The following is a 24,767-nucleotide window of genomic DNA, read 5'->3' on the forward strand; positions in this document are numbered from 1 at the left end:
ATAGGGAGAATGTTGCCTGGTTTTCACAACCAGAGGAACACAACAAGTAGCTGCCAAGTCAGACCTCCGGTCCATCTAACTCAGTGAGGCCTACACTGACTGGCAGCAGCCCCCCAGGACTTCAGGTGGGAGTCATTTCCCTGGCCGGAAAGCTTCGTGATGGGCGATTGGGGATTTCAACCCTGGTCTCCCAGGATGTAGCCCAGCTACTCTAACCACTAGTCCACACTGCCTCACTCACTTGGCGTAGGCCTTTTCCACCAGCGCGCACCACAGCTCGTTCTTGGAGTTGGAGTGGCAGTAAATGAGCTGGTTGTGCAGCGTGGGCAGGCGGTCGTCAATCACCACGTCCACCCAGTCACCGAACCGCCAGAACTGGAAGTGGAAGATGCCGGCATAGTTCTCCGGCTTCTCAGCCGACCACTCTTGCTCCTTCCAGTCTGGGATGACCTGCGTCGGGGAGAAGGAAAGAGACATGTTAGGTAACTACGCCGTCGAGCAGAGTTTGCCAGCATTTTTTTTAGAATTAAAGTGCATTATATCACTAGAGTGGGGTACGTTTAACTGAAGGAGCATCTCCCCCCTGATCGTTCTGCTCGGACACTGAGGTCCAGCGCCGAGGGCCTTCTGGCGGTTCCCTCACTGTGGGAAGCCAAGTTACAGGGAACCAGGAAGAGGGCCTTCTCGGTGGTGGCACCCGCCCTGTGGAATGCCCTCCCGCCAGATGTCAAAGAGAAAAACAACTGCCTAACTTTTAGAAGGCATCTGAAGGCAGCCCTGTTTTGTTGTTGTTTAGTCGTTTAGTCGTGTCCGACTCTTCATGACCCCATGGACCAGAGCATGCCAGGCATTCCTGTCTTCCACTGCCTCCCGCAGTTTAGTCAAACTCATGCTGGTAGCTTCGAGAACACTGTCCAACCATCTCATCCTCTGTCGTCCCCTTCTCCTTGTGCCCTCCATCTTTCCCAAAATCAGGGTCTTTTCCAGGGAGTCTTCACTTCTCATGAGGTGGCCAAAGTATTGTAGCCTCAGCTTCACGATCTGTCCTTCCAGTGAGCACTCAGGGCTGATTTCCTTCAGAATGGACCGGTTTGATCTTCTTGCAGTCCATGGGACTCTCAAGAGTCTCCTCCAGCACCATAACTCAAAAGCATCCATTCTTCGGCAATCAGCCTTCTTTATGGTCCAGCTCTCACTTCCATACATCCCTACTGGGAAAACCATAGCTTTAACTATACGAACCTTTGTTGGCAAGGTGATGTCTCTGCTTTTTAAGATGCTGTCTAGGTTTGTCATTGCTTTGCTCCCAAGAAGCAGGCGCCTTTTAATTTCGTGACTGCTGTCACCCCTGTTTAGGGAAGCTTTTAATGCTTGACGGACTATTGTATTTTAATATTTTGTTGGAAGGCGCCCAGAGTGGCTGGGGAAACCCAGCCAGATGGGCAGGGTATAAATAATAAATTATTATTATTAATAATAAATTACTATTATTATTAGTTGTTTATTTATTGCATTAACATTCCGCCTTCTTCTCCGAAGAGCTTGAGGTGGCAGATGTGGTTCTTCCTTCTCCTCACTTAATCCCCCACAACAACAACCCTTCGAGGTTGGTCAAGAGGCAGCGTGACTGGCGCATGGTGTCTGAGTGGAGATTTGAACCCCGGCCTAAAAAGGTCCTAATCCAACCCTCTAACCCAGGCATAACCAAACTCGGCCCTCCAGATGTTTTGGGACTACAATTCCCACCATCCCTAGCTAACAGGACCAGCGGGCAGGGGTGATGGGAGTTGTAGTTCCAAAACATCTGGAGGGCCGAGTTTGCCTATGCCTGCTCTAACCACTACACCACATGGGCTCCTTAAGTTACAAGGGCAAGAGGGAATTCTATTAGTATGCTGCAGCTTCCAGAAAAAATCCCATTAATGGGAGCTGGAACCTTGCACAGTTAATATAGAATGTGCGAGGGAATGTGGAATATTTATCACATAAATTTACTTATTTTGTTTTTCAGATTAAAATTTTACAATCACATATCCAACATACAACATTAAAAACAAGATTCCAGGGATTCACCTAGACTTCCACCCTCCCCTTTGTGGGTCCTGTTGTTAATCATTTCCTCCTGCATCTTTTATAACAATCCAAATCTTTTACCTCTCCATTGTGTCCAAAATTCACCATTAAACTACAAGTGTTATTCCAATCCTACTAATGATTTTAACTGTTTACAATGGTTTTTAAGATAAATTATTTAAAAAAAAATCCCCATTCCTTATTAAAATGTTGGTCTTCCTGATTTCTGATTCTTCTGGTCATTTTAGCCATTTTGACATAATCCATCAGCTTGATCTGCCATTCTTCTCTGGTAAACCTTATCTTCTTTCCAATGTGCAATACTGGAGTGTTCTTCCTTGCCCATCAGCCTTCGAGCAAATCATCTTCTACATTAATCCTATCAATCGATCGCCAGTGTTTCTTTCACATGCTGTACTTACTTTCTGCCTGCAGGTGGCTCCATAAAGCCCCATTTGGAGGCTTGCTGGCAAAAGGACACAATTTGGGAAAATCTTAAAAACAATGGGGAACCGTGATAAAATGAGTGCTTCTTCTCAACGTACTCCATTCCATCCCCACCACTGGTCAGCTGGTATTCTGTAGACACTGAGCATACCGAGCCTTCACTGTTTCCCCTAAAGATTTGTGTTTCTGTGTTCCTGCAAATTTTGTGGTTTGCTGCCCCAATGCCTTCCTCTTGTGTGCTGATGGTGCTACAGAAGCATTGATATTCACCTCTATGTCAGAAATAAAAAGGGGGAAGTATATCTGTTTCTAAGAAGTATTTGGCTTCATAATAATAATAATAATTTATTATTTATAGCCCACCCATCTGGGGTATTTATTATTATTATTTATACCCCACTCTGGGCAGCTTCCAACTGAATATTAAAAACAATACAGCATCAGACATTAAAAACTTCCCTAAACAGGGCCGCCTTCAATTGTCTTTGAAAAGTAAAATAGTTGTTTATTGCCTTGACATCTGCTGGGAGGGTGTTCCACAGGGCAGACGCCACCACCGAGAAGGCCCTCTGCCTGGTTCCCTGTAACCTCACTTCTCGCAATGAGGGGACTGCCAGAAGGCCCTTGGAACTGGACCTCAGTGTCCGGGCTGAACAATGGGGGTGGAGACGCTCCTTCAGGTCTACTGAACCGAGGGCATTTAGGGCTTTCAAGGTCAGCACCAACACTTCGAATTGTGCCTGGAAACGTACTGGAAGCCAATGTAGGTCTTTCAGGACCGGTGTTATATGTTCTCAGCAGCCGCTCCCAGGCACCTGTCTAGCTGCCGCATTCTGGATTAGTTGCAGTTTCCGGATCACCTTTAAAGGTAGCCCCATGTAGAGCGCATTGCAGTAGTCCAAGCAGGAGATAACTAGAGCATGCACCACTCTGGCGAGACAGTCCGCGGGCAAGTAGGGTCTCAGCCTGTGTACCAGATGGAGCTAGTAAACAGCTGCCCTGGACACAGAATTGACCTGCACCTCCCTGGACAGCCGTGAGTCCAGAATGACTCCCAGGCTGCACACCTGGTCCTTCAGGGGCGCAGTTACCCCATTCAGGACCAGCGAGTCCCCCACACCAGCCCACCGAATAGGACCATAAACTTCATGGACCACCTTAAGCCTGCCTTATCCAATCAGATCATAGAATTGTAAGGTTTGATGGGACCCCAAGGGTTTCCAAGCAGAGGTTGGGTGGCCATCTGTCATGGATGCTTTAGCTGAGATTCCTGCATTGAAGGGGGTTGGACTAAATGACCCTCAGGAACCCTTACAACTCTACAATTCCCACATTCTATGATTCTATACCACCATCATCTGAAGTGCAGCTGGTCAGATTTAGTGAACAGTCTATGCCCATTGCTGCAGCTGCATGGTGTAATTCCAAACCCCAGGGAATCCACTGAATCCCTCCCTCCAGGAAAGCATTTCACAGTAGGTGGGAGACCTTTTACGTTTCTCAGGAACTGATCTCGCTGGCCTCTATTTTTGTGACACTTTTAATCTCTTCCACCTGCCGTGCTCGGCTTGTTAACTTGGTCTCTCTTTCCAGGCGGGTCAATTTTGCATTGTTTTTGCAAGATGCCTTGGGCTCGCGAAAGGCACTGCATTGGGGGGGAAACAACCAAGCAGTATTGAAATTGAAATTGAACTGAAATACTTTATTGTCACTTGTACAACTTGTATACAGTGAGATTACACAAGCAACCCCCACTCAGCTCTCTTAGTCTTAATTCCCCTCGTTTACTGACACACCCACCAAACCCAAAAGTCAGTTTCCCTCTTGTTATCTTTTCATTCAGCAGCCTAACAGCCCACGGATAGAAGCTGTTCTTTACCCTGTTGGTGCGACTAATCACGCTTCTATATCTTCTGCCCGAGGGCAGGAGATCAAGAAAGTGCTGACCAGGGTGTGAATCAATCCTGGGAACTTTCCTCACTCTCCTGAGGCAACGTTCTTCCGCTGTTTCATCCAGCGGATTCACGGGACAGCCCATAATATCTTGTGCTGTATTCACCACCCTCTGTAGGCACTTCCTATCAGTTGATGTCAAACTAGCGTACCACACCGTGATGCAGTATGAAAAGACACTTTCTATTGTGGACCGGTAGAAGGAGATCATCAAATGTTGATTGACATCGTTCTTCCGCAATACTCTGAGGAGATGGAGCCTCTGTTGGGCTTTCTTAACCACCTGGGTTGTATTTATTTTCCAAGTAAGGTCTTCACTAAGGGATGCGGGTGCCGCTGTGGGTTAAACCACAGAGCCTAGGAATTGCCGATCAGAAAGTCGGCAGTTCGAATCCCCGCTACGGGGTGAGCTCCCGTTGCTCGGTCCCTGCTCCTGCCAACCTAGCAGTTCAAAAGCACGTCAAAGTGCAAGTAGATAAATAGGTACCGCTCCGGCGGGAAGGTAAATGGCGTTTCCGTGGGCTGCTCTGGTTCGCCAGAAGCGGCTTAGTCATGCTGGCCTCATGACCCGGAAGCTGTACGCCGGTTCCCTCGGCCAATAAAGCGAGATGAGCGCCGCAACCCCAGAGTCGGTCATGACTGGACCTAATGGTCAGGGGTCCCTTTACCTTTACCTTTAAGGTCTTCACTGAGATAAACTCCTAGGAATTTAAAGGAAAAGACTCCCTCCACACAGCCCTCCCCGATGTATAGTGGGGCTAGTTCTCCTCTCTTCCTCCGAAAGTCCAACACCATCTCCTTTGTCTTGCTGATATTAAGGTGCAAGTTGTTCCCTAGGCACCATGGAGATATTTTTTGGACCTCCCCTCTATACGCAGATTCATCTCCACCTGTTATTAAACCCATTATGCTGGTGTCCTCGGCAAACTTAATAATTGCAGTAGATGGGTCAGATGATACACAGTTGTATGTATACAATGAATACAGGTAGGGACTTAGCACACATCCCTATTGCGTGGCCCTTGGAAAATGTTCCAGGCATATTCTCTGACTAACGCTAGAACTGCTATGGGGGTCAGGCCAAAGGAACCAACAGATTCCAGCCAGAAGGGCAAAGATCAATAAATTCTGGCTGCATTGCACCAAGGAAGGTTACTGCAGAAATCAACAACTTTGTTGGGATCTGTCAAGACTTTTATTGTAAGAATCTTGGCCGCATCAAGAACGAAGTACCCAAGTTTCCTTGTTTTCCTCTTCCCTCCTCATTCTTTTCCCCTTTTGTGTCGTGCCTTTTTTTTAAGATTGTGAGCCTGTGATGGTCTTGTTTGTTATTGGACTGTGAGTCACTCAAAGAACCCAAGTTTTATTGTTTCCCTCTTTCTTCCTCATTCATTTCCCCCTTTTTGTTAGATTGTATGCCTGAGTGGCTAGGGGATGCGGGTGGCGCTGTGGGTTAAACCACAGAGCCTAGGACTTGCCAATCAGAAGGTCGGCGGTTCGAATCCCCGCGACAGGGTGAGCTCCCGTTGCTCAGTCCCAGCTCCTGCCAACCTAGCAGTTCAAAAGCACCTCAAAGTGCAAGTAGATAAATAGGTACCACTCTGGCGGGAGGGTAAATGGCATTTCCGTGCGCTGCTCTGGTTCGCCAGAAGCGACTTAGTCCTGCTGGCCACATGATCCGGAAGCTGTATGCCGGCTCCCTCGGCCAATAAAGCGAGATGAGCGCTGCAACCCCAGAGTCGGTCACGACTGGACCTAATGGTCAGGGGTCCCTTTACCTTTACCTATGCCTGAGTGGCAGAGATGGCCTTGCTTGTTACTGAACTGCAAATGGCTCTAAGAATCTTTTTTGGCCGAAGGGCAGGGTAAAAACGCTTTTCTTGGCAGCACCAGATATACTAGGAATGACTGGCTGAAAGATTCCCAGCCCTCTCTCAGGAAGATCTAGATAAAAGCAAATGTGGAATCGCTAATAGCTTCTTGCGGTCAGAGAAAGGGGGCAAATCCATTGTAAACGTAACCCCTGAAAGGTCCATTAGTCCATTAGCTACTGATGCATTGTAAATACAGAAGAAATATGCCCCGCTCAATGCCAGAGAGAGGCATACGGAGAAGAAATCTGTTTAATATTGATGCCGATATCCAAGAGCCATATATTAATAAAGGGGGAGAAAGATGTAGGGCATAGGGGGAGTGTCAATTAAAAACAGAGCTCTGCACTCTTGTAACCATTCGCTCAATGCAAAAATATTTGAGCTGTGTGTCAAAGGACAGCCTTAACACGGTGAAATGGAGCAAATCGCTAAAAAAATCAAATCAAACATAAATTTAAAAATGATTTTTTTGGTGTAAGAAAACAACAACAAGACTTTTTAAAGTATCGCTTTCTAAAAGAACCCCAATCTAAAATTAAAGTGAATTTAAGGCATTTTTTATGTTTTAAGCAAAGGACTACGAAGTCCCAGGGAGGAAGCCAAAACGTCATCTCAGATTGCTAAAGGAATTCCTCTCCTCTAGGAAGGAGAGTTTAAAGTGAATGCGCTGATCTTTTTTTGCATGGCGATCGTTGCATGGCGAGTTCCCGCCTCCCCCTCAGAAATGAAAACACGAGACAGCAGTATTTTAGGTTAATGGGCGAAATAGGCCACAACTTTATTGATTGCAGGAATTGAGTGGTATTGGCTTAGGCATTGGTCCTATCGACTAACCGGCTTCAGCCTGATTGCTTGAAGACCGGCAAGGGTTAACCACCAGTAGGGGGAGTCCTGCTGATGTACAGTGGTGCCCCGCAAGACGAACGCCTCGCGAGACGAAAAACTCGCAAAACAAAATGTTTTTTCGTTTTCGAGTTGCTTCGCAAGACGAATTTCCCTATAGGCTTGCTTTGCAAAACGAAGCTTGCCCTGCAAGCTCCGGGAATAGCGGGAAGCGCAGCGCGTCTTCCCCGCTGTCCCCGGACCCCTTTTGAACCAAGGGGCGGCAAGGGGGAGAAGCGATCTTCTTCTCTCCGCCCCTTGCTTCAAAAGAGGGGACAGAGCGGCGCTTCCCCTCTGTCCCCGGACGGTCTCCATAGGAACGCATTGATTGATTTTCAATGCATTCCTATGGGAAACCGTGCTTCGCAAGACGAAAAACTCGCAAGAAGAAAAAACTTGCGGAACGAATTAATTTCGTCTTGCGAGGCACCACTGTACATCAACCAGGACCTCCCCTGGGGTCACTGCTAGGGGGCGTGCCTTAGGCCCACACTTCCATAGGCTTCGGACGGGGCAACACCCCCCCAGAATCCTTTCTCGGACTACCCTTTGATATGGGGGAAGGTGATGGTGCTTCCCCCCCCCATCTGCATAACAATACCAATACCAATGCCTAACCGCCAATGCCAAGAAAGTTGTGACAATTTGCTACGAGGTAGGCGAAAAACCAAATGGCGGGTGCCAATTTGCTGAGTGGTAAAAAATTCGTACCAGGCCCCTTGACAGCGACCAACCCCATGCCCCCCCCCAATCGCAAACCTCTACATTCAGTGTACCTGACTACCAGACCCCTGCGTAAAAAAAGTTAAGGGGAGACAAAACAGCCTCTTTCAAGTACTCTGGTGGTCAGTGCCAGATTTACGTTTAAGCTAAACAAGCTACAACTTAGGGCCCCACTCTCTTGGGGCCCCCACAAAAAAATTAAAGGAAAAAAACACTGGATGTACATTTCCAAAATATAAGATAAAAAACAAATAAAATAAAACCTACATACAGCAGTGTTTTGTGTTTTGCAGGCTCCTATGATGTAAGTAATGTGCGCCACCTGCTAGCCTGTTCCCTAAAATATCACTGGTTTGCTCATTTCTATATATAGGGGACGTGGGTGGCACTGTGGTCTAAACCACTGAGCCTTGGGCTTGCTGATCAGAAGGTCGGCGGTTTGAATCCCCATGACAGGATGAGCTCCCGTTGCTCAGTCCCTGCTCCTGCCAACCTAGCAGTTCAAAAGCACGTCAAAGTGCAAGTAGATAAATAGGTACCACTCTGGCGGGAAGGTAAACGGCGTTTCCGTGCACTGCTCTGGTTTCGCCAGAAGTGGCTTAGTCATGCTGGCCGCATGACCGGAAAAACTGTATGCGGAAAAAGGCCAGCTCCCTTGGCCAGTAAAGCGAGATGAGCACTGCAACCCCAGAGTCGTTCGAGACTGGACTTAATGGTCAGGGGTCCTTTACCTTTTTTATATATAGAGTGCCTCCGTTCTGCATGGACTGGTTGCATGTCAACATGTTAAAATGGCTTGAGATACCTATTAGGTCCATAAATTACCATCTAGCATATAAAGGTAAAGGGACCCCTGACCATTAGGTCCAATTGCAGACGACTCTGGGGTTGCGGCGCTCATCTCGCTTCATTGGCCGAGGGAGCTGGCGTACAGCTTCCGGGTCATGTGGCCAGCATGACTAAGCCGCTTCTGGCGAACCAGAGCAGCGCACGGAAACGCCGTTTACCTTCCCGCCGGAGCGGTACCTATTTATCTACTTTCACTTTGACGTCCTTTCGAACTGCTAGGTTGGCAGGAGCAGGGACTGAGCAACGGGAGCTCACCCCGTTGCAGGGATTCGAGCCACCGACCTTCTGATCGGCAAGCCCTAGGCTTTGTGGTTTAACCCACAGTGCCACCCATTCAACACAAAAAACAGCGACCATTTGATGCTGACAAAGGACAGCTGGACATATAAAGGGCCCTGTTACTTTCAGTAGCTGAGGGCCTCATCAAACCTAAATCCGGCGCTGCCTGACAGGATACCCCACAGGCAATGGGGCAGATCTGCCTTATGTTCCTCCAGAGAGAACGGCTAGAATGGAAGGGCAGCGTTCAGTTAAGAAACTTCCCAGTGGCAAAAGTTGATTGACAGGGGAAGAGACCGGTGCTTGGAAGGTTGTGGTCAGGTCTCTGCTACCCAAGGTTTAAGCAGAGGCTGGACAGGACATCTTTCAGGGATGAACAGCAGCCTCGAGTGAATCTCCTCCCTTCCTGCTCTACGATATACTAAGAAAACCTATACAGTGGTGCCTCGGGTTACAGACGCTTCAGGTTACAGACTTCGCTAACCCAGAAATAGCACCTTGGGTTAAGAACTTTGCTTCAGGATGAGAACAGAAATCGCGCTGCAGTGGTGTGGCAGCAGCGGGAGATCCCATTAGCTAAAGTGGTGCTTCAGGTTAAGAACAGTTCAGGTTAAGTAATTCCTCCAGAAGGAATTAAGTACGTAACCAGAGGTACCACTGTAGTTGTTATAGCTACGGTTGTTTTTCAACCACGGCACAATTCCGGTGTCGTTTTTAAATGCAAAGGCAGCACCCCGATATTCTGAAACGAACAAGGGACAGTCAAAAGAGGACCTCACCCTTAGAATAAAAAAAGATCACGAGCTGGAAATTGCGTTCCAAATAATAATATATATATATTTATCTTTTATTACAATATTTTTTTTACCCAAAAAACGTTATTCTGAAGGAAGCTTTGAGAGTACAGGCTGCTACATTGCAGATGGGCGCATTTAAATGCAATGGCGATATATTAAAAAAGTGCAATTGCCATAGATTGTTGTGTCATTTGAGGCAGGATTGTGTTTCTGACCCCCAGGCAAACCACCTTTTGATGAACCCTCAGCAGAGAAGTTAGCGGAGCCAAGCTTCACGGCGCATTTCCTTTCCAATTATTTCCCCAAAGGGCTAATTGTTTCTCGAGCAAGCAAACGATGGCCGGCCGAAGACTGCGGAACTTTTCAAGGCACACGAAAGCCACTGGTTCACGAATGCCATTACTTATAAAGTGATCTGGAAGCTCACAGAGACGGGGGACGTCGCTGAGAAATTGAAATCGGCAGCTGAGCTGCAGAAAAGCCATAGATCTAGGAGGGCCCACACTCTGCGAAGGGAGGTGCTGAGCTAATGGCCTGCCCCCCCAAAAGCCACAGCACCAGAAAAGGAATATATAGATCCAGGTGCACATATTGCAGTCGCATCTCGTGGCACCACAAGGTGCCCAAGGACATGGTGCTACGGAAGCCCATTCAGGACAACTTTTGCGCACACACAAAAAGCAAGGAGAAAGTTTTAAGCTCCTCCCACTGGCCTTGGAAGACTCCGCCCCTAGGGGCTTTGCAAACAAACAAACAAACAAACAAAAATGCACTTGGGTGCAGGTCCATGGCATAAAATTTGCATGTGTTAATTCAGGCTCCCTCAACCTCGGCCCTCCAGATGTTTTGAGACTACAACTCCCATCATCCCTGACCACTTGTCCTGCTTTGGGGGGGGGGCGACATTGCACACGTGACATTTTTGACGTCCTGCCATTGCATGCAAGAGCATCGTGCCTCCTTCCCTAAGCCAGGCAGAAGCTTCCCAGGTTTGGGGAAGGAGGTGACAGGTTTTAATACTTTCATACTCTAATTTGCCGGGAAGATTTAGGGGCCGAGCTTAGTCCCCCTAGTTAACTGGACACACACCACTGTTAAGAATGATGTTGGCAAGCTGGAAAGTGTCCAAAGACCAAGATGATCAAGGGTCTGGAAACCAAGCCTGATGAGGAACGGTTGAAGGAGGTGGGTAGGTTTGGCCCAGATAAGAGGAGACTGAGAGGTGATAAGATAGCCATCTTCAAATATCTGAAGGATGGAGCGAGCTTGTTTTCTGCTGCTCCGGACGGCAGGACTCGAACCCAGACCCGTGGATTCAAATTACAAGGAGATTCCGACTCAACATCAGGAAGAACTTTCTGATGGTAAGAGCTGTCTCGACGCTATAATTCTACGACAAGGCAGCCTCCTGAGTTTATAATTATAATTTTTTTAAAGGGGGGGCAGGAGATCTGGGGCCCTGTTCCCACGGGTCACCCCTAATAACTCCTCTGTTCCACCGTCTTTCTTTACTTCCCTTCGACCCACTCTGCACAAAAAGGGGGCAACGACTTTGTCACAACCTAACAGGAACCAGAGTGGCAAAGATCTGCTTCCATTTGGCCTCAGGGAAGGATGCTCACGCGCAGGGAAAAAACAAACCGCCACCGAGGCCTCGCGGGACCGCGAAAGATCTTTGCTTTTGATATTTTGAAAAAACATGAGAGGGGAATATACATGCTATTTTCCGTTTCTCCAACTGGGAAGGGGCTCACATTCCAGTTTCTTCAATGGGATTATCAAAAGCTTTGAGCGACTGAACACCTGCGGCCAGGGCGGTTGGGAAAATGTCTCAAAGATTAAAAAGGTACTTAAATGTACCTTTCCTAAAAAACCAGAGGCCTTTCTCTTGGGCATTGTCGGCCAATTGGTGTCAAAGAAGGATAGAGCTTTTTTCATGTACGCTACAACAGCAGCAAGAATACTCATCGCAAAGCATTGGAAGACACAAGATCTACCCACTCTGGAAGAATGGCAGATGAAAGTGATGGACTATATGACATTGGCCGAGATGACAGGCAGAATCCGTGACCAAGGAAAAGAGACAGCGGAAGAAGAATGGAGAAAATTCAAAAGTTACCTTAAGGACTATTATAAACTCAATGAATGTTAGAGTGTTTTGGTTCTTAGGAACAAAGGGATACAGTGATATAAGGTCAGAATACAGAGATGACTAAGATGACTGAGGATGGAAAGTAACAACTGGGAGTTGCTATAAAATTATAAACATTGGGATGCAGAAAGGGGGGGTATGGGGAAGTCCCAGAAAAGAGGTTTATGAAAATATGTTATGAATTTATACGTGTATGTTTGTTTTCTTAAGTGTTTGTCTGTTTTTTTTAAAATTTGTAAAACCAATAAAAATCTTTAAAAAAAAAAAAAGGAAAATGTCTCAAAGATTAAGAACTTAGGAAGCTGCCTCATGGCAAGGCAGAGCCATCTAGCTCAGAAATGTCTGCACGGACTGGCAGCAGCAGCAGCAGCAACTCTGGAAAAGTGTCAGGGAGAAAGGCGGTCCCAGCTCTACCTGAAGAAGTTGAGGATTGAGCTACAGCCGTAAGGAAACAAACAAACAAAAATAAAAAAAAAATACAGCCACAAGGGAATGGATGAACGAATAAATAAAAATCCAGACTCACTGGCAGAAGGATTCTCAGATGCATATAAATATTGGTTTCTATAGCAGCAGGCTTCAATTTCTGCCTCCCGCCAAAAGAATAAATTTCCAGTAAGTTCCAACAGCTCCAATCTGCAAATGCTTTTTTAAAAGAAAGTAGTTTTACATTTATAAGATTTTATACACCTTGTGCAACTGGGGCAGGCTCTCTTGTTTCCAAAAGGCAGGGAATAATTTACTCTTAGGGGTACAGGAGAGGGGAAATGTGATCTTGGGGGGGGGGCGACTTAATTCACCCCCCAGCCACAGATCACCAGGAAACCAGGTTCTTTTCTCTGAGCCTCGGCTCCCAATTTGCAAAGCGGTACCTACTTCAAACCTAGACAGCATCTTAAAAAGCAGAGACATCACCTTACCAACAAAGGTCCATACAGTTAAAGCTATGGTTTTCCCAGTAGTGATGTATGGAAGTGAGAGCTGGACCATAAAGAAGGCTGATCGCCGAAGAATGGATGCTTCTGAATTATGGTGCTGGAGGAGACTCTTGAGAGTCCCATGAACTGCAAGAAGATCAAACATATCCATTCTGTAGGAAATCAGCCCTGAGTGCTCACTGGAAGGACAGATCCTGAAGCTGAGGCTCCAATACTTTGGCCGCCTCATGAGAAGAGAAGAATCCCCGGAAAAGACCCTGATGTTGGGAAAGATGGAGGGCACAAGGAGAAGGGGGCGACAGAGGACGAGATGGTTGGACAGTGTTCCTGAAGCTACTAACATGAGTGTGACCAAACTGTGGGAGGCAGTGGAAGACAGGAGTGCCTGGCATGCTCTGGTCCAGGGGGTCACGAAGAGTCGGTCACGACTAAACGACTAAACAACAACAACCTACTTCATGCTAAACACTGCGGGGGTTGGGGGTTGGGGGGGGCTACATATCTGTAACACTTTATGTGATAAAAACGCTCTAATTGAGGGTTGCCGGGATGGGGGTGGGGAGATGAAAAGAAATACGTCAACAAGTCTTCATCACTGGACTCTTCCCCTTTTACCCCTTACTTTAAGCTATATCTGCCCCTGCATTTCGCCCAGAACCCACGAGGACTACCAGATTGCTTCAAAAGAGGCAAAAGGAAAATAAAAATCCGAACGGTCCCATGTATGAGGTCCTTAGCTCCACTGATATACCCTTTGCTCTGGAGGGTAGTCAGAGCTGTGCAGATGCGCAGCTCTCCCGGTGCAAAGAATCGGGGCAAGATGGGAGTCGGCCACCCGGGGTGCCCTTCCTTCATCCAGCCCGGCTGCGTTGCCTTCTGAGATTGCCAAGGGGTCTTCTTGCAGCAGGGTTGCGTGGATTTCTCGACTCGGCGCTCTGTCTGCGCCCGTGTGCGCGTCCGTCCGTCCCAAAGCTTCAAAACAGAAAACGCACCTCATTTCCCGGCAGGAAACTTTGCCGCCTAAGCTGCTTCTCTGAATCCTACGTTGAAAGCGCGTCGAAAAAGCGTGGCCTTCCAAGTTAGAGAAGCAAAGAAATAAATAGAAGGAAATAAGCAGACTTCCCAGATTGAGGCAGGCACCTGTGGCAAGCAGGAGAAAATAAGCTGCCCCCGGTATCCACGGTGCAATTTTGTTTTAGAAAATGAGAAAGCAGCCACAGAGTTGACAGCAGCGGGGAGAAAGTTAAGGAGGTTGGGAGGGCAAGAGGGGCCAAACTCAGACTTTGAACACGACTGAGCACTTGAGCTGGGCTGGTTCCAGGCCGTCTGTGTACGCCAGGAGGAAATACATGACTTTCCGGATCCTGGCCAGCTCTACCAGCCTCTCCCCAAACTCCAGAGCATCAGCCTCATTCCAATCGACCTCCTGGGCGCCCGCCTTCTTCCAGAAGACGGCCACAGGCTCCAGGAGCTGCCTGCGCATGAGATTGGTGAGATCCGGCGTCCAATGCTGGGAGGTGCCGATGATGGTGACCTTTCCGGGCTTCTCCAGGACCACGTTCCAGCGCAGGAAGTGGAGGCCGTGCTGGCGGGAGAAGTCCAGCCGGTAGACAAACTCGTTGGCTTGCAGCAGCTTCTCCCCGTCTTGCGGTTTCTCGTTCCTCTGCTGGAGGCTCTCAACGCGCAGCCGCATGCACCGGGTCAGTTCGACGTCCTGCACCAAGTGCAACTCCAGCTCGGCCGCCTCCGAAGCCATCGAGACCCTCGGTTTGCCCTCTCCTCCCTTCCCCTCGGCCGTGTTCTGCGGCACTGCCTCTCTGTCTTTCTCCGAGCGTCCGAGACGTAGGAAGAAAAATATGACACTGTTTGCAAACTCTTCCTCTCTCTCTCTCTCTCTCTCTCTCTCTCTCTCTCTCTCTCTCGCCGGCCCTCCCCTGTCCCAGCGGTGCTAGGCAACCTGCTTCGGTGACGCGAAGCACCCTCGGGGGCTTTCCTCTGGGTGCCCTCGCCTCATTTGCAGGCGAGGGACGGATCCCGACGCTGTGCAATAAATCTATAGGGGATGCAGCCTCTGATGTCAGCTTCCCTGGCAACTCGCCTAGTGACCATTCCCAAACGAGGCACGTGGCATTCTAGGTCAGGTTTAAACGAGGTCTCCTATGTGCCTCGGATGGGGCCTGCCTCTTGGGATGGGGCAGGGGCGAGGGGCATATGCTGGAAATTCAGAAGGGGGAAGCAGGTTTCCTCTCTGCTCACCCCGTATGGCATCGACGCATGTAAAGAAGCCTAGGCTCATGCTGGAAACAGCCCCATATTCTTCCCCTTGCTTCCCGTTCAACTGACGATTTCCCCAGTGTTGATACAGTGGTACCTCGGGTTACAGACGCTTCAGGTTACACACGCTTCAGGTTACAGACTCCACTAACCCAGAAATATCACCTCGGGTTAAGAACTTTGCTTCAGGATGAGAACAGAAATCGTGCTCCGGTGGCGCGGCGGCAGCAGGAGGCCCCATTAGCTAAAGTGGTACCTCAGGTTAAGAACAGTTTCAGGTTAAGAACAGACCTCCAGAATGAATTAAGTACTTAACCCGAGGCACCACTGTAATTTTAGAGTGCAAGCTCCCTATGTCGAACCCTGACATGAAACCAGAATTGGAATATAATAATAATAATTAATAATAATAATAAATAATAATAATAATAATAATAATAATAATAATAATAATAATAATAATAATAATAATAATAATAATAATAGATTACTTATACCCCACCCATGTGTCCCAGCCTCCCTAGCCACTCTGGGTGGCTTCCAAAAGGATATTAAAAACACAATAAAACATCAAACATTAAAAACTTCCCTAAACAGGGCTGCCTTCAGATGTCTTCTAAAAGTCAGAGAGTTGTTTATTTCCTTGACATCTGGTGGGAGGATGTTCCACAGGGCGGGCGCCACCACCGAGAAGGCCCTCTGCCTGGTTCCCTGTAACCTCGCTTTTCGCAGTGAGGGAACCACCAGAAGGCCCTCGGAGCTGGACCTCAGTGTCCAGGCAGAACAATGGGGGTGGAGACGCTCCTTCAGGTATACTGGGCCGAGGCCGTTTGTATTGTAGGATATTGTTGAATTGCAGAGTTGGAAGGGACCCTAGGGTTATCTAGTCCAACCCCAGTGCAATGAAGGAATCTCAACTAGATCATATGTCACAGGTGGACATCTAACCTCTGCTTAAAAGCCCAAGGAAGCAGATGCCACAACAGTCCAACATCAAACAGCTCTTGCTGTCAGAAAGTTGAAATAAATTTAAAAAATTGTCCAGTAGCACCTTAGAGACCAACTAAGTTTGTTCTGGGTATAAGCTTTCGTGTGCATGCACACTTCTTTAGAAAGTCAGAAAGTTCTTCCCGATGCTTCGATGGAATCTCCTTTCTTGTAGCTTGAAGCCATCGGTTCGGGTCCAACCCTCTGGACCAGGAGAAAACAAGCTTACGATACGATAATCTTTATTGTCATTGTCCTATACAGAACAACGAAATTGAAAAATCCACATCAGACATTCAAAAACCAACATGCCTGCTATCCCAGCTATACCAACCTGGTTAGCCCCCTAAAAACTCCGATACCCCATTTTAAAAATACAATATACTCCATTAGAGACTCCTTATACTGCATTTAAAACCAAAATCGCATTTGGGTAGAAACTGTTTCTCAGGCGGCTAGTCCTGGTCTTTATAACCCTGTACCTTCTTCCAGAAGGCAGAAACTGAAAGAGGTCATTTCCGGGGTGCGCACTATCCTGCGCTATCTCTGCAGCTTTCTTATGGCACCTGGCAGCATAGATTTGATCCAAGGTGGGAAGAGTGCACCCAATTATTCTCTCCGCAGTCTTTACAACCCTGGACAGCATTGTTTTTTGCCTGACCGTGCAGCTCCCAAACCACACACACAGACCATAAGTTAATACACTCTCCACAGTGCAATGGTAAAATGCCGTCAACAGGTCCTTTGAGAGATTGTTTTTCCGGAGGATTCTCAGAAAATATAACCTCAGCTGTGCTCTCTTCATCAGGTCTTTGCTGTTTTCTACCCAGGTTAGGTCATCTCTCAGCTCCATTCCCAGAAATCGAAACACGGAGACCTGTTCCACGCACTTCCCCTCAATAATGAGTGGCTGAATATTCAAGGTGAAGATCAAGGTGCTTCCTCACCTGCCGTGCTTGCGACAGGACCAAGAGCAAAAGTTTGGGAGCATCTAGCAATGTTGTACCGCAGGACAGTCCTGTGAGGCTGGGGGAAAAACAACCCTCAAAGCGGAAACAGTCTCCATCATCATGTACTTCTCTGGAGGCCCAGATGATGGCTGTGAAATAAGGAAAGTTGCATCCCTGAGGGAGGCGTGATGCAAATCCAATAGCTTTGCGGAGAGAAATGTCTCAAACAGCCTCACCCCGGTTGCTCTCCAACACAGGCGCTCCAGATTGTCCTTTGGCCAGCGGGGCTTGCATTTGCCAAATTTAAATTTGGTGACCAGCTGATCGGCGCTGACTCCTAGCCCGGTTGGGACCCCACTGCATTCTGGATCTTCCAGGCAGCGATCCCAAAACAGGGGGGGTCGAAGACAGTGCTGACTGAGAACTCTGGAGCGCAGCTGAGTCCGCGAGGCTTGGTCCCATCAATCAGCAGTGCTTGGGTCTTCCTTTGCAGGTTGGGAATGCAGGTCGCCTGATGTCATGGTTATGTCAGGGGACTGACAGGTGGGCGCTCTGCTCACTCGTCAAAGCAGCCTGCCAGCCGCGCAGGACCTCAGGATCGGGTCAGCCAGACTGAAAAGGGCCCTTGCTCCCGGTGTAGTGGTTAGAGTAAGGGCAGGGGACTTTTGACCCTCCAGAAGTTACTGGACTCCAAATTAACATCAGCCACAGCCAGCATGGCCAATGGTTAGGTATACAGTGGTACCTCGGGTTACATACGCTTCAGGTTACATACGCTTCAGGTCACAGACTCTGCTAACCCAGAAACAGTGCTTCAGGTTAAGAACTTTGCTTCAGGATGAGAACAGAAATCGCATGGCGGCAGAGGGAGGCCCCATTAGCTAAAGTGGTGCTTCAGGTTAAGAACAGTTTCAGGTTAAGTACGGACCTCCGGAACGAATTAAGTACTTAACCCAAGGTACCACTGTAATGGGAACACCACATCTTTTATTGCCCTTTTGCTCGAGACCAGAGATGATGATGATGATTATTATTTATTTATTTATTTATTCATTCATTCATTCATTCATTCCCTGCCCATCTGGCTGGGTTTCTCCAGCCACTCTGGGTGGCTTCCAACGGAATATTAAAATACAATAACGTATTAAACATTAAAAGCTTCCCTGAACATGGCTGCCTTCAGATGCCTTCTAAAAGGTTGGTAGTTATTTTTCTCTTTGAGATCTGGTGGGAGGGCGTTCCACAGGGTGGGCGCCACCACCGAGAAGGCCCTCTGCCTGGTTCCCTGTAACTGAGCTTCTCGCAGGGAGGAAACCGCCAGAAGGCCCTCGGAGCTGGACCTCAGTGTCCGGGCAGAACGATGGGGGTGGAGGCGCTCCTTCAGAGCCAGAGATTGAACCTGGAACCTTCTGCATGCGAAGCAGGTGTCCTAACATCTCAGCTAAGGACCATGCCTAGGCCAGAGAGATGCTTTTGTTCCTCCCGTTACTCCGGGTTTTAATTAGAGCTGCTTTTAATTAGAAACCCTTTTTATTTTATTATATTATATTTTATTTCTATTCCGCCATCTGACTGCATTGCCCCAGCGAATCTGGAGAGCTCCCAACCAAATATTAAAAACACAATAAAACATTAATAATGCCAAGGTTGCAGGTTTGGTCCCTGTATTGGGGCAGCTGCATATTCCTGCATCACAGTGGACTGGACTAGACAATCTCAGCGTCCCTTCCAACTTTACAATTCTATGATTAACTATTAAGAACCAATCTCGCAAAGAAGTGTCACCGCTTAAAGGACCGGTGCGAAGTAGGAGCCCCATTAAAGAAAAGGAAAGAAGTACCCAGCCTTTGCGCGATTGCTTTCCTCTTTCTCAGGCTTCCCCATGGCTGATCTCTCATGCACAAACTTGAAAGCCTCTTTCTCCCCTCCTTCGCTCGCAACAGCAAGGAGGCTCTTTCGATTACCGTATTTTTCGCTCCATAAGACGCACCTAGTTTTTAGAGGAGGAAAGGGGGAAAGCCCCAGTTTTTTGAGGACCGGTTCAAAGTTGTGCAGCTTCTTTTGCAAAGGAGAAAAGCCCCTTTTTTGAGGATCAGCTCAAAGTTGTTGAGCTTAGTTTGAAAGGGAAAAAATCCCATTTTTATGGGGTTTAACTCACAGTTCTGCAGCTTCCATAGGAAAGTAAAGGGAGCCCTTTCTACAGTTTCCAGACAGATAATCTAATCAGCCAGTCACATGTCGCCGGGGAAACAAACAGCCTCCATTGCATAACATTCAAAAATGGAGGCCTGGGCAAGGGGCCAGGGCTGGAAAGGGAGCCAGCAATCGACCACACATTCGCTCCATAAGGCGCACAGACACGTCTTATGGAGCGAAAAATACGGTGCAGTGGTACCTCGGGTTAAGTACTTAATTTGTTCTGGAGGTCCGTACTTAACCTGAAACTGTTCTTAACCTGTAGCACCAATTTAGCTAATGAAGCCTTCTGCTGCTGCCGCGCCGCCAGAGCACGATTTCTGTTCTTATCCTGAAGCAAAGTTCTTAACCTGAACCACTATTTCTGGGTTAGTGGAGTCTGTAACCTGAAGCGTATGTAACCTGAAGCGTATGTAACCCAAGGTACCACTGTACAGTGGTACCTCGGGATGCGAACGGGATCCATTCTGGAGCCCCGTTCGCATCCCGAACGCAACGCAAGATGCGACGGCGCATCTGCGCGTGCTGCGTTTCACCGTTTCCGTGCATGACATCATTTTGAGCGTTTGCGCATGCGCAGCGGCGAAACCTAGAAGTAACACGCTCCGTTACTTCCAGGTTGCCACGGAGCGCAACTCAAACGCGCTCATCCTGAAGCACATTCAACCCGAGGTATGACTGTACTCTGACACTCCAGCAGATGACTTTGCCACTCCTGAAAGTCTCTAAGTTGCACACACCTGCATGACCCCAACTGAATTCCTGCACATCTTGTAAAGCTGGGCACGAAGCAGGCTGTCTGTCCAAAAATGCTAAGCCAGAGAAAAAAGTTTCCAGCCTCAACCCCATCCAAGTAATACAAAAAGACTCCCGAGAGGCAAGCGATGCTCTCTGCTCCCACCGGGAGAGCGAAGGGATTGGAAAGTTAGCATCAAGCAAACAAACAAAACAAAACAAAAATCGGGTTGCTGGGGGAGGGACGGCAATGTCTGAAATAATGAGGCCCTCATGGGTCCTCTTCTCTTTGAATGGAGTCTCCTAGGACCAAGAGACCGGAGCAGATTGGGAGGCAATTTGCGCAGCTGAACTCAATGCTCAGGAAGGAAGTCAAACAGGGGGAGAAGGCAGGCAGTGAATGGCAGCCGGCGCAGGAAGCACATAATGTCACAAGTAAAAAGTAGAGACATCACCTTGCCAACAAAGGTCCGTATAGTAAAAGCTATGGTTTTCCCAGTAGTGATGTAAACAACAACCCTGCTAAACGATAATAACTCAGCCTTCCAGAGTCAAGCAGGTCTACTCCAGAGATGGCCAATGTAGGAACCTAGGAAGATGCCTCATACAGAGTCAGAAGGTAAAGGGACGCGGGTGGCGCTGTGGTCTAAACCACTGAGCCTCTTGGACTTGCCGATCAGAAGGTCACCAGTTCGAATCCCCACGACGGGGTGAGCTCCCGTTGTTCGGTCCCTGCTCCTGCCAACCTAGCAGTTCAAAAGCACACCAGTGCAAGTAGATAAACAGGTAAGGTAAACGGCCTTTCTGTGCGCTCTGGTTTCCGTCACGGTGTCCTGTTGCGCCAGAAGCGGTTTAGTCCTGCTGGGCACATGACCTAAAAGCTCTCTGCGGACAAACACCAGCTCCCTCAGCCTAAAAAGCGAGATGAGCGCCACACTTCCTAGTCACCTTTGGCTGGACTTAACTGTCCAGAGGTCCTTTACCTTTTCTTTTCTTTTTTTACAAAAACAGACCACTGGTACATGTAGCTCAATGGTGTCTGCACTGACTGGCAGCAGCGGCTCTCCACAATTTCAGGGATAGAGCAATTCTAGAAACACTCCTCTCCCCCAAAGGAGGGCACCAGGTTGCCAAAGGATGATCACAACCAGTGGCTCTCAAACTTTTCTTTTTAAAAAAATAATTTTAATTAAATTTTCCATTTTAACAATCCAATCAAATCACATTAAATATTCCAAATTATACAAATCCACCATACAGTCCAAATATTCTGCCAAATTATAATTTTTTATTGGGACTTCCCATACTTCCAAGTTCACCAGACTTGGCTCTCAAATTTTTTTCAAGCCACCATAAATTCATTCCCGGTGCCCCCAACCCATAATAAGAAGCATTATTCAGAATAGTGTGACCCACTAAGGCATGGATAGGCAAACTAAGGCCCGGGGGGGGCGGATCCGGCCCAATCGCCTTCTCAATCCGGCCCGCAGACGGTCCGGGAATCAGCGTGTTATTACATGAGTAGAATGTGTCCTTTTATTTAAAATGCACCTCTGGGTTATTTGTGGGGCATAGGAATTCGTTCATCCCCCCCCCCTGACAAAAAATATAGTCTGGCCCCCCATAAGGTCTGAGGGACAGTGGACCGGCCCCCTGCTGAAAAGGTTTGCTGACCCCCTGCACTAAGGTAATAACACAAAATAATTCAAAACAGTAACAATGCATTGGGCATTTCTTCAAAAGCCAGTTAAAGTTATTTAGGTTAAAAGACTATTTGCAGAAATACTGTAAAATTAATGAATGTTAAAGGGATGTTGGACTGAAAATAAGCGGTATTGGTAAAAAGATTAATAAGAATATGTAAATACGGATTGACAATGGTTGGAAATACATGGTTATAAATAAGTTAAGATATTAAGTAAAGATAAATGATAGAGGGTAAGGATTTGCTGAATTAAATATTTGACCTGGAATACAAAAAGGGGGGTGTGAGGTCAGGAAACAAGTAACTGAAATATAAGATATGAAAATATTGATTCTTTTTTCTTTTTTTAACTTTCTTTTTACTTTTTACGTATTTTGTCCTTGTACTTTTGTATCTCTTTTTCTTTTATTATTGTTATTCTGTTACATCTTTTATTCTTAATTCTGTAACTTTTTATTGCTTGTAAAATTCTAATAAATATCTTTTTAAAAAATAAAATAAAGTTATTTAGGTTAACTCAGCAAAACTGATGAACTTGATTTGGCAATAGCAGGTTTTCAAAGTTTGCTAGTCATCTGCACGTACCAAGATTCTTAATCTCAGCATCGTGGCTTCAAGAACCACGTTGGGGATAAGATTTCTACATGTCAAGGGGTTGGACGAGACGACCCTAGTGTACAATTCTATGATCTGACGAACACATCAGAAACACAATTTGCTAAGTGCGGACAGGCAGAAACCCAGCGTTTGTCCACTAGAGGGCAGCAGCTGCCACAAGCATCTTTTCCAATGGGGGTGAAGATAACAAACAGGAACAGGCCTTTAAATTATATTTTTGTTCAGGCGCCTTGGGCACTTCAATTTCTGGTGCCAGAGGTTGGAATGCAGTCATTGCAGCTTCTAGACCTTGGCAGCCTATTGTCCCTGTATGAATCCATCTGTTTCCTTTGAAAGCCCTTGCAAAGTTCAAAGGCTGAGACTCGAAAATTAAACAGTGAAGAAGATTGGAAGAAATTTAAAATTTATCTTAAGAAATATTGCAAAATTAATGAGTGTTAAAATGTTGTGGTTATAGAAAGTAAGGGATTATAGCTGTAAAAGTTTAAGTAAAAGAAAAGGAAAGGAAAAAATTAGATAAAATTAAGGGGGAGGATTTGCTGAAATAAATTTGGGAATTGGAATGCAGAAAGGGGAGGTATGGGGAAGTCGGTGAAGTAAGTTTTAAGAAAAAAAGGATTCGAAATTATACATGTTTGGTTTTGTGTGTGTACGTTTGTATTGTGTATTGTGTGTGTTTTTATAATTTGTGAAAATTCAATAAATTATTATTATTATTATTTTAAAAAAGAAAATTAAACAGTGAAACAGAGAATAATCCCTCCAGCCTCCGGCTCTCACAATGGAACAATGAGACACCGTGTGGGAATCACACAATCAGGACCTGAGCACAACAGTGCTCTCCTCTCCGGCGACAGCCAGTAGAGAATCTCAGTCTCAGGGCTGTGGGTTCAAGCCCCAGGTTGGGCAAAATATTCCTGCCTTGAAGGGGGTTGGGATAGATGATCTTAGGGGTCTTTTCCAACCCTACAATTCTATGATTCCCAGCAAGCAGTAAAGCTTTCAGGAGGGGGCACGTTCCTTCCTCTTCCCCCTCTCTCACATACACCCCAGCAAACAAATGCATACACAGTCCTGTGGGATTGGGGGGCTGTGGTCTAAACCACTGAGCCTCTTGGGCTTGCCGATCAGTAGGTCGGCAGTTCGAATCCCAATGATGGGGTGAGCTCCTGTTGCTCGATCCCTGCTCCTGCCAACCTAGCCGTTTGAAAGCACGTCAAAGTGCAAGTAGATAAACAGGTACCACTCTGGCGGGAAGGTAAACGGCGTTTCTGTGCGCTGCTTTGGTTCGCCAGAAGCGGCTTAGTCATGCTGGCCACATTCCCTCTGCCAGTAAAGCGAGATGAGCGCTGCAACCCCAGAGTCGGCCACGACTGGACCTAATGGTCAGGGGTCCCTTTACCTTTACCTGAATATTCTTTAGCCAAGAAGAATTGATTGTTTACACCCTGCCCATCTGGCTGGGTTTCCCCAGCCACTCTGGGCAGCTCCCAACAGAATTAAAAACTTCCCTGAACAGGGGCTGCCTTCAGATGTCTTCTAAAGGTTATACAGTGGTACCTCGGGTTAAGAACTTAATTCGTTCCGGAGGTCTTTTCTTAACCTGAAACTGTTCTTAACCTGAAGCACCACTTTAGCTAATGGGGCCTCCCGCTGCCGCTGCACGATTTCTGTTTTCATCCTGAAGCAAAGTTCTTAACCTGAGTTAGTATTTCTGGGTTAGCGGAGTCTGTAACCTGAAGCGTATGTAACCTGAGGTACCACTGTATAGTTATTCATCTCCATGACATCTGATGGGAGGGCGTTCCATAGGGCGGGCGCCACCACCGAGAAGGCCCTCTGCCTGGTTCCCTGTAACCTCACTTCTCGCAGGGAGGAAACTGCCAGAAGGCCCTCGGAGCTGGACCTCAGTGTCCAGGCTGGACGATGGGGGTGGAGACGCTCCTTCCGGGATACTGGGCTGAGGCTGTTTAGGGCTTTAAAGGTCAGCACTGACACTTTGAATTGTGCTCGGAAACGTACCTTATCTACTGCGGTGTGAAAGGGTGCAGTGTCTGAGCAGTGCATAATGAAGATTGTAGTGCGTGTGTTCATGCGCTGATGTGTATCTGCGTATCCCCCACCCATTCAGCACATGGCTCAGGCAGCGGCAGTCATGGGCAGCCGGCCAACAAGCAGCCAACAGACAAACGGCATAATCTACTTGATGGGATTCAGGGCGGATACCGCAGGGGAAGGGCAAAGCCGAAAGCCCGGCTAGGATAGGCATTGCAGGAAGGGCAGGAAAAGCATAACTCTTTCATCGAAACCACGGGGGACTCTGAATCCGGAAGAC

General features: G+C 47.4%; 2 protein-coding genes across 2 annotated transcripts in view; both read right to left on the reverse strand.

Annotated features, from left to right (window-relative positions):
• The window catches only part of CAPN5 (calpain 5), a 94,302-nt gene that overhangs the window by 18,670 nt on the left and 50,865 nt on the right, over positions 1-24,767 (reverse strand). Inside the window, exon 4 of the mRNA XM_081197375.1 lies at positions 242-450. Coding sequence (XP_081053501.1) covers positions 242-450 — 209 coding nt within the window. The remainder of the gene's footprint in view (positions 1-241; positions 451-24,767) is intronic.
• Positions 13,434-14,834, reverse strand: OMP (olfactory marker protein). Its single transcript, XM_081197494.1, has one exon. The coding sequence runs from the start codon at positions 14,721-14,723 to the stop codon at positions 14,244-14,246; it is 480 nt and encodes a 159-aa protein (XP_081053620.1). The 5' UTR covers positions 14,724-14,834; the 3' UTR covers positions 13,434-14,243.

This window comes from Podarcis bocagei, assembly GCF_964188305.1.
Source record: "Podarcis bocagei genome assembly, chromosome: 6".
Classification (NCBI taxonomy): Eukaryota; Metazoa; Chordata; class Lepidosauria; order Squamata; family Lacertidae; genus Podarcis; species Podarcis bocagei.

Bases quoted from the DNA above. Each gene is read 5' to 3' on its own strand.
- OMP (XM_081197494.1), bottom strand. From the start codon at position 14,723: ATGGCTTCGGAGGCGGCCGAGCTGGAGTTGCACTTGGTGCAGGACGTC.